We start from the raw sequence: 14,658 nt of genomic DNA, 5'->3' as shown, positions 1-14,658 counted from the left end.
AATAATCACTCTTTGACATGCCAGCATGCTGCAGTGTAGAAGATTTAACTTTAAAAGCAAAATTATATTCCTGTTAAAACTTCCCCTGGAGATCTTAGGGAAATTTTCTCCCAGTTTTGGGTACAAATGTGGGTCAGAAAGCAATTTGTTTTTTGATATTTCTGGAAATTCCAAATCACAACATGTCATTCTTCAAAAGCAGCTGTGGGCCCATACTGTGCACTATCTATAAGAAGACCCATTTTTTGCCACTAGGGATAATTCTGTGGCAGAAAAATGTGCCTGCAAGGGAACCCCGGAACATTTATAAATGGTTTAGGTTGAAAAGAGAGTCTGATGTTATCAGAGTGCATCTAGTTTTGGTATAGGGGTGGTTAATGGCCATTATTGAAAACTAGTAATAATCTGATGAACTCAGAGCATGCATGCTGGCAGACCCCGTCCTGTGACCCTGTCACTGCACTCCTGGTGAGCCATTACAATTTAAACTAAATCATACGTCACTGCAGAACCGTGTTGTCTCTTGAAAATCTGTGAATCCAGAAATAAAGCAAAGACAGCCTCCTCTTCCCCCACTGCCTGTTTTACCATCTATATCTTCACTATATTTTAGTTTGATCAGGAAAAAAAAAAAACGAACATTTCACTTATGTTGACTACATAGTTGTAATATTTTGCAATCAAATTGAGAAGCAGCACCACCTAATCATACTGTTTATCCATTATTTTAGTTCTCCATTTTGTGATAACACCAGATGGACGCTGACCAGGCTCTTTCCTGGTTAAAATGGTGCATTTTTAATAGTGCATTGTCAGCTATAGCTTAGCAATAATGTTCCCCAATACCAGAGACAAGATAATAACAATATTTTACATTTACTCAACATTTTTGTGAGTTTTCTTATTTGATCCTCTGAACAACACTAATAGAGTAAATATTATTACCTCCTGTTTTATAGATGAGGAAACTGAGGCTCAGAAAGAGGTTCAGCGAGTTGCATAAAATTATCTGTTAGTAAATGGGAGGAAAGAAACCCTACTCATGCGGTTTTTCATAACCTCAATTCTGTATTCTTCATTGAGTGTGAACTTTTGTGGTAGAGACTAGGGAGGACAGTACCAGCTCCAAAACAAATTGTTCTCCAGGGGACTGACCATCCAGTTAGGTAGGCAAAACGAGATGGTAAAATAAGATGGTTAAGAGACAGTTCACCACAGCGTATGCTCAGCGTTAGGTGGAATAAAGAAGAAATCCCTGTGGATCGGGAAAATTTCACAAAAGATGAATGGAACTGATGATCAAGGAATGGACCTTTTAGGCAGAGGTTCTCCAGCCTGTGTAATGATAAGGAGGTGAAAACAGGCAAAATGTGGTAAGTACAGTGAGAAAACCAACCTGATTGGGCAATGAGTTTGTGTAAGAGAATGATGAGAAAGGGTGGGGGAGTGGGATGAGGTTGTAAGGATTTGAAAGCCAGGCCAATGAATTTGTTCTTAATTATCTATGGAAGGTATGTGATTGGGAGATGGGAGTGGAGAGCCCTTTGTGTTGGATATGAGAGAGAATGGAGTCAGGGAAACCAGGGAGGAGGCCACTGAAATAGAACAATCTGAGGTCTGGCTTTGATGAGGTTGGTGGTAATGGGACTATAAAGGAAAGACCAGTAGACAAACTTGGTGACTGATTGGGAATGAGAGGTGAAGGGCCCACTATATATTTGACTCGAGTATGCAAACTACTATGCATTGTTATTTTCCTTATTTTTTTTTATAAACTTGCTTCTCTACATTTTTATAACTTCAACTTTTATTTTAGATTTAGGGGCACACATGCAGGTTTGTTACATGGGTTATATTGCATGACACTGAGGTTTGGGGTACAAATAATCCTGTCACCCAGGTAGTGAGCATAGTACCCAAGAGGTAGTTTTTCAGCCCTTGCTTCCCTCTCCGCTCTAATAGTCCCAGAATCTGTTCCCATCTTTATGTTCATGTGTACCCAACGTTTAGCTCCCACTTATAAGTGAAAACATGTGGTATTTGGTTTTCTGTTCCTGTATTAATTTGCTTAGAATGATGGCCTCCAGCTGCATCCATGTTGCTGCAAAGGACATGATCTCATTTCTTTTTTATGGCTGCGTACTATATATTCCATGGTGTGTGTGTGCGTGCGTGTGTGTGTGTGTGTATGTATCACATTTTCTTTATCCAGTCCTCTGTTGTTGGGCACCTAGGTTGATTCCATGTTTTTTCTATCGTGAATAGTGCTGCAATGAACATATGAGTGCATGTGTCTTTTTTGTAGAACAGTTTATCTTCCTTTGGGTATATACTCAGTAATGCAGTTCTTGGGTCGAATGGTAGCTCTTTTTTAAGTTCTTTGAGAAATCTCCAAACTGCTTACCACAGTGGCTGAACTCATTTATATTCCCACCAACAGTGTATAAGCATTCCCATTTCTCTGCAGCCTTGCCAGCATCTGTTATTTTTTGTCTTTTTAATAATAGCCATTCTGACTAGTGTGAGATGGTATCCTATTGTGGTTTTGATTTGCATCTCTCTGATGATTAGTGATGTTAAGCATTTTTTCGTATGCTTGTTGGCTGCTTATATGTCTTTTGAGAAGTATCTGTTCATGTCCTTTACTCACTTTTTAATGGGGTTATTTGGTTTTCACGTGTTGAGTTGTTTAAGTTCCTTATAGATTCTGGATATTAGACCTTTGTCAGATGCATAGTTTCCAAATCTTTTCTCCCATTCTGTGAGTTGTCTGTTTACTCTGTTGATAGTTTCTTCGAAAGATATTTTTGAGGGCCTCCTATGCTCCACAATTTCAGATCTAGATGATTTCTGTGTGTGTAGCCTTCTAAAAATACAAATGTACACAAATGAATAACAGTTTGTGTTTAAGGTGCAACTACTAGGAATGCCTCAGTTACAAGTGGAAATTGATCCCTTTTTAACATGTGCAGACAGAAGCCATTTTAGTTGAGGCCTCAGAAATATAATTTAGTCATCAGAACCAATCAGCATTTGGCACAATTTCATACACAATGATTTTAAGGAATTAGTGATGCTGAGATTAAAGCAACAAGTGATAGAGCTTGGCGTATTTTGGTAAAGGTTTGTTTTGCTATTGGACAGGCTGACTTCACCTCTTTTGAATTTTCTATATATAAATGTGGCTAAGCCAGGCAACTGAAAATTTATTGACCTTATTGCTATTGGTTATGATAATTTGTAAGTGGCATTACATAATAAAATGGCATATTTGGATAGCAGACATCCTTAAAGTGATTCTAGAGGTTTTTATTAAAATCCAAATCTTTTTATAGGTTGGGTAGTTCCAAATAACTAGTAGTTCCAAGGAACTATACTTTTATTTAAAATATCCTCTTCCATTGACTTGTCAATGTAGCCTTGGGCTGTACAGGCTGTATGTTATTTCTGAAAGTGAGAAATGAAAGTAAGTTAAGTTTTGTCTTTGTGAGTGATAAATCAAAGTGAACTTACACAATATTATTATTTTCACTTGCTTTGTTTTTGTCACTCTTAAGAGACAAAATTCAGTGTGAGATCTTATAAGATTTGCATCAATGGAATATTTTCAAATACCTGTTATAGTTATTTATTTTTATTTAGAACAAAAATTTTTTTTGAGACAGGATCTCACTCTGTCACCCTGGCTGGAGTGCTATGACATAATTACTGCTCACTGCAACCTTAACTTCCTGGGCTTCAGCCATCTTCCCACCTCAGCCTCCCGAGTAGCTGTGACCGTAGATGCGTGCCACCACTCCCAGTTAATTTTTGTATTTTTGGTAGAGACAGGGTTTTGCCATGTTGTCAATGCTGGTCTTGAACTCCTGAGCTCAAGCAATCCACCTGCCTCAGCCTCCCAAAGTGCTGGGATTACAGGCATAAGTCACCATGCCCAGCCTATATTTATTTTTTAACAGCACAAATGTTCCTTGAAGGTTAGATTTAGCTAGCTGGTTGGCATTTGTTGGGTGAACAAAGGGTTAAATAAAATGTACTTTACAAAATTGAATTGAAGCAAAGCATGTATTTAATATGATTAGGGCCTATTTCCTACATAGAAGAGTTTTGTTTAAAATACACCATGACCAAAAGCTTAATTATCAAAATAAAACAAGAAGCATAAAGAGTTACAGGCTTCTAATATTTTTTTCAGCCCCAGTTCCCTTCACACAGTTATCAGCATGTTTAATTTCCATGCATAATAGCACTAGTTATTGTTGTCATTTGTAAAGGGAGATTAACAGATAGTAAGTACAAACAAACCCAAATAAGCGATGAATAGAGAGGTGACAAAGGAAAAAAGACCTCTTTAATGTTAATTATAACTGGTAGGAAGTCTAGACAAATTATATTATCTGTTTTCTATATGATTTGAAAGGACATTTAGTTAGTACCTCTGTCAGAGATAGGGTTAGGTGTTTGCTTTAAAAACAGGTGAGATGATAACTTAGCATGTCCGTGGTTGGCAGCTACCCCAGTGAGTTGTGAAGTCATAGTAAATTGACAGAATCAAATTTCAAAAACATCTGAAAAGAACTCTATAGTTTCTGAACATTATATTTTAAAAATTAAATAATTTTAATATCCAGATTATATTTTGGAATTGAATAATTTCTTGTCTCAAAACATGATAGTTGTTACCTGTCTGCTTATTTTTTTAGTTTTGTTTAGAATTGGATGAATTACAACTATGGTTGGCAACATTAACTAACTGCATATTCCAAAGCATATAAAGCCTCATTTATCAAATTTAAAGTAACAGACCCAATGAATGATAAAGGAGTGGTCCAGTCCTGTATGGTTTGTTTCCTTTATTAATATACCTAAATGGGTACTTCAAGAAACAACTAGTCTTACCTTTAATGTTTATAGGCTGCATTTAAAATTTAATACCTGTTCTTGCTGTCAGCTCCACTTTTCCCCGCTATATTTCCCATGCCTAGAACAGACTAAACTGAAGTATCTTGTTTCTCTCTCTCTTATTTTTTTTGTTTTTTTTGAGACGGAGTCTTGCTGTGTCGCCCAGGCAGGAGTGCAGTGGTGCAATCTTGGCTCACTGCAACCTCCATCTCCCAGGTTCAAGCAATCAGCCTCCCGAGTAGCTGGAACTACAGGCGTGTGCCACCACACTTGGCTAATTTTTTGTATTTTTAGTAGAGACGGGGTTTCACCGTGTTAGCCAGGATGGTCTCGATCTCCTGACCTCGTGATCTGCCCGCCTTGGCCTCCCAAAGTGCTGGGATTACAGGCGTGAGCCACGGTGCCCGGCCAGTATCTTGTTTCTTTAATTCTAAGGAGCTGATTGTGAGCTGCACTCTTGACTTAACAGCTTTTTTGGAGTAAACTAAAGTACATTATTAAGCTGTACGTGTCCATTATAAATGCATCTGAGTTTCAGAAATATTAAAATGTGAATATAAATGTCTCTTTAAATCAAGAAGATGTTGTAATACACCCTCAAAATTAAAACAAACAGCTGCCTGTGACTCCGAACCACTGATTATCTGGTTCATGATCTTTTGCTGTGGTAGTAGTAGTTTATCTCAGACACTAACCTATCCCTTCTCTGTATTGTTAGCATTTGTAGTTGGTACCACACAACTTGGTTCTTAAAGCCAAGCCATACTGAATTGCTTTTATAGTCTCTGTGTGTGGACCTTGCTTTCCTATTTAGATTGTAATTTCCTGAAACTGTACCTGGGGCCCTTTTGCCTGTTCTTCACAATATTTAATGTAATTCTGGGCATATATTACAAGTTTCATTAAGGACTCATTGAGACCCTCCCTCTACCTGAAAAGCTCATATTAAATTTTAAAATAGTTTAGCCTTGAATGAAGGTAGGAATAATGCTTACTGTGGGTGTATTGACTAGATGAATTTTACATTCGTTAAAGGTAGCATAATTTTTTTAGTTATAAAGATCTATACACTTTGCCTTTTTGTGATAGTTTTAAATGGAGCCAGAAGAACTGATTCTTGGTGCTTTCCCCTGAGTTTTGTTATAGCTACTTCCAAGAAAAGCCTATTCTGAGGAATGAGGTCAAACAGCACAGCAGCAAGTGAGGGCATCCCTCAGCTTTGGATTAACACCACATGGAAACATTACTAAGTGGCAGACTAAAGTACCTGACATAATGAATCAACACTCATGTATATACTGCTCTTATCTAAGGGGAAAAGACCAACAAGTTGTTCAGTCTAGAAATAGAATACGGGGTGATGCATGTTATTGATTCCTTTATTAATGATAACACAGCATAGCTCTTTCTGGCCTTCATTCTTTGACATACATTGTTCTTTCTGTGTAAGTTGTCTTTTCTGCCTTCTCTACCTACCAAACTTCCACTCATTTTTCAAGACCAGTTCAGAAGTTGCCATGTCTCAAAATGCTCCAAGACCTACAGATAGTCAGGTCCCTACTGGGGGCTCCGCAGATCAGAACACCATGAGACAGGGGAGCAGCAGCATACCTTGTTCACCTTTATACCCAGCACCTCACCCTAACATTTGCCTTATACTTACGCCTCTGTGGCAATACATATAGCACGAAAGCCCACAGACCTTGGTTCCTTAGTATAAACAGCTGAACTTTGTTTGACCCCACTTGGAAGTCTTGTCTCCTTTGTTTAACAGATAATGTTTTTATAACAAACGTAATGCTGATTTAAGGTCTTAGGCATATTCTTATCACATCACTATGAGAAAATTCAAACAAGATCAGCAAGGGAGAGTAACTGAAGAAGGAAGGTGAGAAGAGGGTTCTAAAAGACAGAGAAGTGAGCAATAGCTGTAGTATTTCAAACCTCTGGAAAATAGTGATAAGTTGAAGTTGTCCTTGAAAACATTGCAGCTAGTTTTATGTCTCCAGAAAGCACATATAAGAGAATCTATTTTTGTTTACATGAAATAATTGATTATTAAGTGTTTCTTTTATATCAAATATAGTCCTAGACACTGTAAATGTGTTCCATCATTGCAACAACCCTATACAGTAAGTACTGTGGTATCCATTTTACAGAGAAGGAAACAGCACAGCAATTAAGTAACTAGCCAATAGTCACTCAGCTATTGGGAAGGTTATACATGTATGTGGTGCATTCTTTACTTCAGTAATGGTCTTTCCTAATGAACTAAAACACATTGGTTTACATTCTGCCTGTAGTAGAAGTTTTTGTTGGCAAGTTTTGATGTATTTGAGTGAGGAAGGGTGTTTCTCTTAAGAAAAAGAAATAACATCTCACGTTTTTTTTTTGTTTTTTTTTTTTTTAAACTGAATGGGTTTCCTAACTTCTAAGTTTGGGGCATAGATTTAGCTAATTAACATGTCAGGAGAGAGAGATAACTAGAGTTATGTCAGAATTTCTGAGAAAAGATGAAATAAAATGAGTCTATCTTGATAACCAAAAAAAGATTTGTTACTTATATTTGTTGATGGTGATAAGTCTGAAGTTTTCCCTTTCTTCTCTCCAGGGCTGGTTGATATGTGAGGAGCCAACCTGTGGCAATCGAACTCGTCACCTTCCCCTTCAGTTCTCCCGAACTGGGCCTCTTTGCCCAGCCTGCATGAAAGCTACACTTCGACCAGAGGTAACAGTCTCATAATGCTAAAGAACCATGTAGAAGAGGGTAGAGGGCTGCTTGCTTTGAGAAGTAGATACTGAGTATTTGCCCTATGAAGATGCCCTACTACCATATGCATATACTAATCTTATTTTTAAAAAATACAGATTTCAGAAAGATACATGCTTTCTTTTTTTCACATGTCATGAGCAATACTATATTTATATTTAAAAGGGAAACTAATTCTCATATGAGTTATACAAATTTCTTTAGTTGCCACTACATAATTGCAAAAGAAGACATGGCCATTTCATTCTAGAAACTGCTGTCATATTTGGGCTTGATCAGAATCCCATTTGTAAGAGGCAGAAATCCTCCCAATTCTGTTCCCTGAATGGTTTATTTTGTGGGGTTTTTGGTCCCCTCTGCTGGATTAGTTGTTTATAAGTAGCTGCATAGTTGAGTAGTTCTCAAGTCATTTTTCTTTGTTTTTTGTTTGCTTGTTTGTTTTGTCTTTTTTTTTTTTCTTTTTTTTTTGAGACAGAGTCTCGCTCTGTCGCCAGGCTGGAGTGCAGTGGCATGATCTTGGCTCACTGCACCCTCAGCCTCCCGAGTAGCTGGGACTACAGGTGCGTGCCACCGTGCCCAGCTAATTTTTGTATTTTTAGTAGAGATGGGATTTCACCATGTTATCCAGGATGGTCTCGATCTCTTATACTCGTGATCTGCTCACCTCGGTCTCCCGAAGTGCTGGGATTACAGACATGAGTCACTGCACCCGGCCTGTTTTGTCTTTTTGAGATGGAGTCTTGCTCTGTCGCCCAGGCTGGAGTGCAGTGGCGTAATCTCAGCTCACTGCAACCTCTGCTTCCCATGTTCAAGCAATTTTCCTGCCTCAGCCTCCCGAGTAGCTGGGACTACAGGCATATGCCACCACACCTGGCTAAGTTTTGTGTTTTTAGTAGAGACAGGGTTTTACCATGTTGGTCAGGCTTCTCTCCGAGTCCTGGCCTCAGGTGATCTGCCTGCCTCAGCCTCCCAAAGTGCTGGGATTACAGACGTGAGCCACTGCACCGAGCCACTCAAGCCATTTTTCTACCTTAATATACACACCTGAGACGTAAGACATACTGTCATTAATGACTCCCAACTGGAAAGCATGGCACCTGGAAACACTTCTCTGGTAATTAAGATGCATTCCCTCTGTTGACCCCTTTGAGCATCTTTGACCCAAATGGCATTTCCCAAACTGTAGTGAGAAGTTTGCAGGTCTTTTGAGCAAAGAGGGTTTTGTGATCAAGTACATCTAGCAGATGCTGGGCTAACCAAAATTAAACAAGTTTATTGCAGATCTTTTCAGAACCTATAATATGATAATGTGCAATCTGTCTCACTAGGACAGGTCCATAATGTGCCTCACTTTCCAAATTTGTCTAGCCTGAAGATTTGTAAGGTTTTTAGTGAGAAGAAGGTGAGACTTGGGAACCTGTTATTATTTTTAAATACAGAGACAGGCCAGCAATCAAGTTTTGACTTCAACATTTCCTGCTGAAAAGGGTTGATACACAGACTTGTTTTAGAAAAATAGGTACACACATTTTTAGAAATGGAGTCTTGCTATGTTGTCCAGGCTGGAATGCAATGACTGTTCACAGGCGCAATCATGGCTCACTACAGCCTTGAATTCGTAGGCTCAAGTAATCTTCCTGCTTCAGCCTCCTGAGTAGCTGGGACTGTCGGCACTTGCCCAGCTGAAAATATTTTATTTTAAAATAATAATGACTTTTAATTTTAGGATAATATATCATTTCACAAAATTTGGCAGCTAGTCAGGAACTGTAAACAGCTGCCATCATTGTGTATTCAGTTATTCTTTTGCGTATCTATATGTATTTTTTTACATGGTTGCCATCACAATGAAGATATGTACTGGTATCACATTTGTCTTTTGTCAAGCATTTTTCTGTGTTTACTTCATTTTTAGTACCTTTTTTTTTTTTTGAGACGGAGTCTCACTCTGTTGCCCAGGCTGGAGTGCAATGGTATGATCTTGGCTCACTGCAACCTCTGCCTCCCAGGTTCAAACAATTCTCCTGCCTTCACCTCCTGAGTAGCTGAGACTACAGGTGCATGCCACCATGTCTGGCTAATTTTTGTATTTTAAGTAGAGATGGGGTTTCACCATGTTGGCCAGACTGGTCTTGAACTCCTGACCTTGTGATCCACCTGCCTCGGCCTCCCAAAGTGCTGGGATTACAGGCATGAGGCATCACACCTGGCCTCCAGTACCAAAAATTTTAAACACAAATTTAACTATACCTCTCATTAGGCATTTTCAGCTACTTTTCAATATCTCTACTTGAAATTTTGTGATGAATATTTTTCTGCTTAAATGATTTTTTCTTTATTTGACATTTAGGATAAATTGTTATCAACAATACATACATACATTGCATAAATACAATATGGTCATGATTTATATTGCCAAATTGCTTTCCTAATGGGCTATCCCAACTTATACTGTATACCAGTACTTTATGAACATACCAGTTTTACGATAGCCTTTCTATCATTTGGACACTATCGTTTATTTTTTAAAACTAATTTGATAAGCATAAAATGTTCCTTGCCCTTTTTTTGGTGTACCTTTGATGATTAACAACTTTTTTAAAAATGTGGAACGTTAGAATTAGCTGTCATATTGAATTATTTTTACGTCAGTCTTGTCTCAAGACTTGCATCAGCAGGTGCAGAGAGAGAACAAAAGTGTATGTATTTAGTGTGACTCATCAATCCGGTTGTAGGCTTTAGGGGAATCACCTTGTTTCATGAACTGATGCTGCCTTTGAGACTTTTTAAATATCTAACTCATCAAGTTAAGTTCAGTGAAAATCGAATTACTTCTTAGAAAATCAACCAGTTTTATGATTGCATTCTTGGTAAGAGAAGGTAAAAGGTTAGTGTATAATCATTAGATCGTTAAGCTATTAGACTGATACATTTTGAGGATGATGTTGATAGTGGTTTAATATATCAGGTTATCTTTTATTATTTATTAATCTTTTTAGATTTCAAAGTGACTTGTTCTTTTCTTCATATCCTTGTCCTTCTCAAAACTGCGGCGTTTTAGGCATGTGTTTCTCAAGGTTATCAGCTACTCTTCCCAAGGAGAAGCTTTCATAGATTAGCTCCTCTGGTTCCAGTGCTGCTCAGGACATGACCCTGTGGAGTTACTCAGTTTCAGAGCAGGCTGGTTGGTGATACTTTCCTTAGCCATTCCTGACAGGGACCTTGACAGTGGGACTCAGGACACTCTTATGTACTCAACTTTGAGTTGCTAATAATGGGCGAGGAATTTCTTAATTCTATTTGTGAGGTTCCTGGGCTTTTCTAGTAGGAGGGAAAAATGCATTTTTCCAAAGATAGTTCTAGAGAAGTTCAAAAAACAATTGTGCAATGGACAGAATTATTGTAATCACCAGAAGGTTTTCCAAGGTGTCTATTTTGCAGGATTCTACTCATCTGGTTCTTTAGTTCTCAGTTGCTCTGTCTCAATCATACCTTACTTTCATTTAATAATTATTTATTAAACACATACATCCTAGGCACTTTGCTAGGTGCTAGAAACATGTTAATGAACAGAACATTTCTTTATAAAACTATTTTAACGTTACGTAGATTATATAAAATTGATATCTGTGGGCAAAAATAGACATTTATAAATGCCTGTTTGGATGGAACACTAGACATTCCTAGTACTAGACTAGTGGGAGCTTTAAATATGTTGTTCAAATTTGATGGTAAAGCACTAGCCTCTTACTGTGCCAGTCTTATCTGCACATAATAAACCTATTCTCATTTAGTTTTAGGTTGCAGTTGACTTGAGTACTTTCCAGAATTGACTTGGAGTAGGAAAGCTGGCTCTTCTGCAGGCTCACATTGCCAGAGTTAGAATAAGAAAGCCGGGACAGTTTTGTTCTCAGGGTTTTACACGTGTATCTTCTCTCTTCTCAGATACTTCATTTATGTGTGTGTGTGTGTGTGTGTGTGTGTGTGTGTATGTATATGAATATATCTCACTGTTAAGTTTTTTAGGCTCATGGAAATTCCCAGTATATAAGTTGTTGCTTAAGACATATATTCCCTGAGTGTTCTTTGCTATATAGGAGGTGCATTTAAATACGAGAGTGAAAATTTTGATGCCTATTTAAGTTACTGAGTAAATAGAACCCTCTTTGACAGGATCATTCATGCCCCAAACCTCAGCATCACGCAATATACCCATGTAACAAACATGTACATATACCCTCTGAATCTAAAATAAAAGTTGATGTTATTTTAAAAAAATAGAACTCTTTCATACTGGTGATAGAGATGAGACTTACCCAAGTTAGGCAATAAATATTTTAGTATCTCTTTATTTTAAGAATGTGGTTTTGACTTTTTAATATCATGAAATGTGTATGAATGTGTATGGAATCCCTCCACAGAGGATTCTGTATTAATAATTTGCCAAAAATAATGCTTTCTGGTTTTGTTGTTGTTATTATTCTTAATCTTTCATTATCGAACTAGGATTTCAAACCAAGTTAAACTTTTTCTCATTAACATATTCGTTCTTGATGTAGAGCTGAGAAAATGTCTGTATGTGACTCTCTCGATCATGATAGAGATAATCTGTGAAATTGTATAGTCCCTGGGGCAGGAGCAGTATAGTGGAGCCCTTTATTCAATTATTTAATCAACTAAATTTCTTGAAGGTCACTTACAAGGAAAGCAGTGAAATGACTTCTAGTCCTACTTTGATAAACCCCCTAATGTTTCTCATATTTTCCTCACTTGTAAAATTGCTGAAGTCTTTTATAACAGAACACGTAACATGTGTATCATGTAGGACTTCTGTCCTTAAAGGGAGAGGAGAAATAATGAACTTATAATCATTATATGTTACCATTTCAAAATGGCTATGGCTGAACAAATAGTCGATTTGATAAGTAGGTTAGGGACAGTGAGAATGTTGCCAAGCTACCTAGGGCAGTTTCTTTTTTCAGAAGAAAACATGAAAATAATTGTGGTCTCTTAAGGCAGTAAGCATGAGTCCATATAGGAAGAGCACCTTAGAACTATGACCTAAAGTCTTAAACCTAGTCATTAGTTATTCTACAGTAGGGAATGGTGGTTTACCATGAAAGGTCTTTTGGAGCTCTCCTTTGTTATTTTGACATGCATATTTGATGAGATTACTAAATTCTATGTACAGCTTCTCTTACCATCACATGGGTGCTAGTAACCTTTTTGAATGTACTTTTTAAAAATTGAGGTGTAATTCACATAACATAAAATTAAGCATTTTAAAGTGAACCATGCAGTGGCATTTAGTACATTCACAATGTTAAGTGGCTGCCACCACTGTCTAGTTCCAAAACATTTTCATCACCCCAAAGAAAATTCCATATCCATTAAGCAGTCACTCCCCATTTCCCCCTCCTTCTAGCCCCTGTTGTCACTATGGATTTTACCTACTTTGAATATTTTCTTTAAATGAAAGTATACGATATGTAACCTTTTGTGTCTGGTATCTTTCACCTTGTGTAACATTTTTGAAGTTCATCTGTGTTGTAGCATGTATTAGTACTTCATTCTTTTTTATGGCCAAATAATATTCCATTGAATAGATATGCCACAATGTGTTTATGCATCCATTGATGGATATTTGGATTGCTTTGTCAGTATACTTTTAAAGTTTATTTTTAATTAGGTAGAAAGGTCTTACATTTGGCCTGAATTTTTTTTTTTCTGGAGCTTACTCATTGGTCCTACTTCAACTGAATGGTACTACACAAAGCTAGACTGATCCCTTTTTCTGTCTCTGCCTTCGGTAAGCACTTATTCAGCGCCTATTCAATGCCCATTTTATGAGAGCCTCTTAGACATATAAAGGTAGCTATCTTCCTGAATGTTCCTTGCTAGACCCAATATTCCTAGGCCTTCATTTCTCTAGAGCTCTGCTTTCAGAATAATGATCCTAGTAAAGACTTTGTGTCTGATAAATTGAGGAGCCCAAAACTACATGCAGTATTTTAGGTGCTCTCACTAGCACTAGTATGAAGCAGGAGAAACGTGTCACTGCTACCTTTTCTAGATAGTAAATTTCTGTTAAGTCTATTCAGAGTTGTGTTAACTTTCTTGGCATCCATATTTTCAGTGTTTTTCATTTTGAGCATTCTCTAAATTAAAATGCCTAGCAATTTTTTTGTATATGCAGCTGCTAAGCCATGTCTTATCATGGATATTTTGGACCCAAATGGCTTATTTAGACCCAAGTGTAAAGACTTCAGTAGGTAGTATATTAACAAAGAACTACAAACTAGGTGACTTAAAATATTGAAATGTATTGTCTCACAGCTCTGGAGGCTAGATGTCTGAAATTCAAGTGTTGGCAGGGCCATTTTCCCTCTGAAACTTACAGGGAATCCTTCCTTGCCTTTTCTAGCATCTGCTAATCCTTAGCTTGTAGATTCATCACTTCAATCTCTGCTTGTGTTGTCACATGGCAGTCTTCTTCCCTGTGTGTCTCTTTCTCTTTTTCTTATAAGGACAATTAGTTTCAGGCCGGGCGCGGTGGCTCAAGCCTGTAATCCCAGCACTTTGGGAGGCCGAGACGGGCGGATCACGAGGTCAGGAGATCGAGACCATGCTGGTTAACACGGTGAAACCCCGTCTCTACTAAAAATACAAAAAATTAGCCGGGTGAGGTGGCGGGCGCCTGTAGTCCCAGCTACTCGGGAGGCTGAGGCAGGAGAATGGCGTGAACCCGGGAGGCGGAGCTTGCAGTGAGCTGAGATCCGGCCACTGCACTCCAGCGCGAGACTCCGTCTCAAAAAAAAAAAAAAAAAAAAGGACACTTAGTTTCATTTGGACTAAGGCCCAGCCTAATTTCACCGTAACTTTGTCTTAATGTGATTTCCTGTACCAATACTCTATTTTCTTTCTTTTCTTTTCTCTGTGTGTGTGTGTGTGTGTGTGTGTGTGTGCGCGCGCGCGTGAGACAGGGT

At 38.0% G+C, this 14,658-nt stretch overlaps 1 protein-coding gene across 1 annotated transcript in view; it reads left to right on the top strand.

The window, feature by feature from the left end:
* The window catches only part of LOC105478245 (DNA polymerase alpha 1, catalytic subunit), a 308,053-nt gene that overhangs the window by 187,294 nt on the left and 106,101 nt on the right, over nucleotides 1–14,658 (top strand). The window contains exon 35 of the mRNA XM_011735382.2: nucleotides 7,514–7,630. Coding sequence (XP_011733684.1) covers nucleotides 7,514–7,630 — 117 coding nt within the window. The remainder of the gene's footprint in view (nucleotides 1–7,513; nucleotides 7,631–14,658) is intronic.

Source organism: Macaca nemestrina, chromosome X (assembly GCF_043159975.1).
Source record: "Macaca nemestrina isolate mMacNem1 chromosome X, mMacNem.hap1, whole genome shotgun sequence".
Classification (NCBI taxonomy): Eukaryota; Metazoa; Chordata; class Mammalia; order Primates; family Cercopithecidae; genus Macaca; species Macaca nemestrina.
The sequence above is the reverse complement of the archived record's forward strand: the minus strand, read 5'-3'. Positions and strand labels throughout refer to the sequence as shown.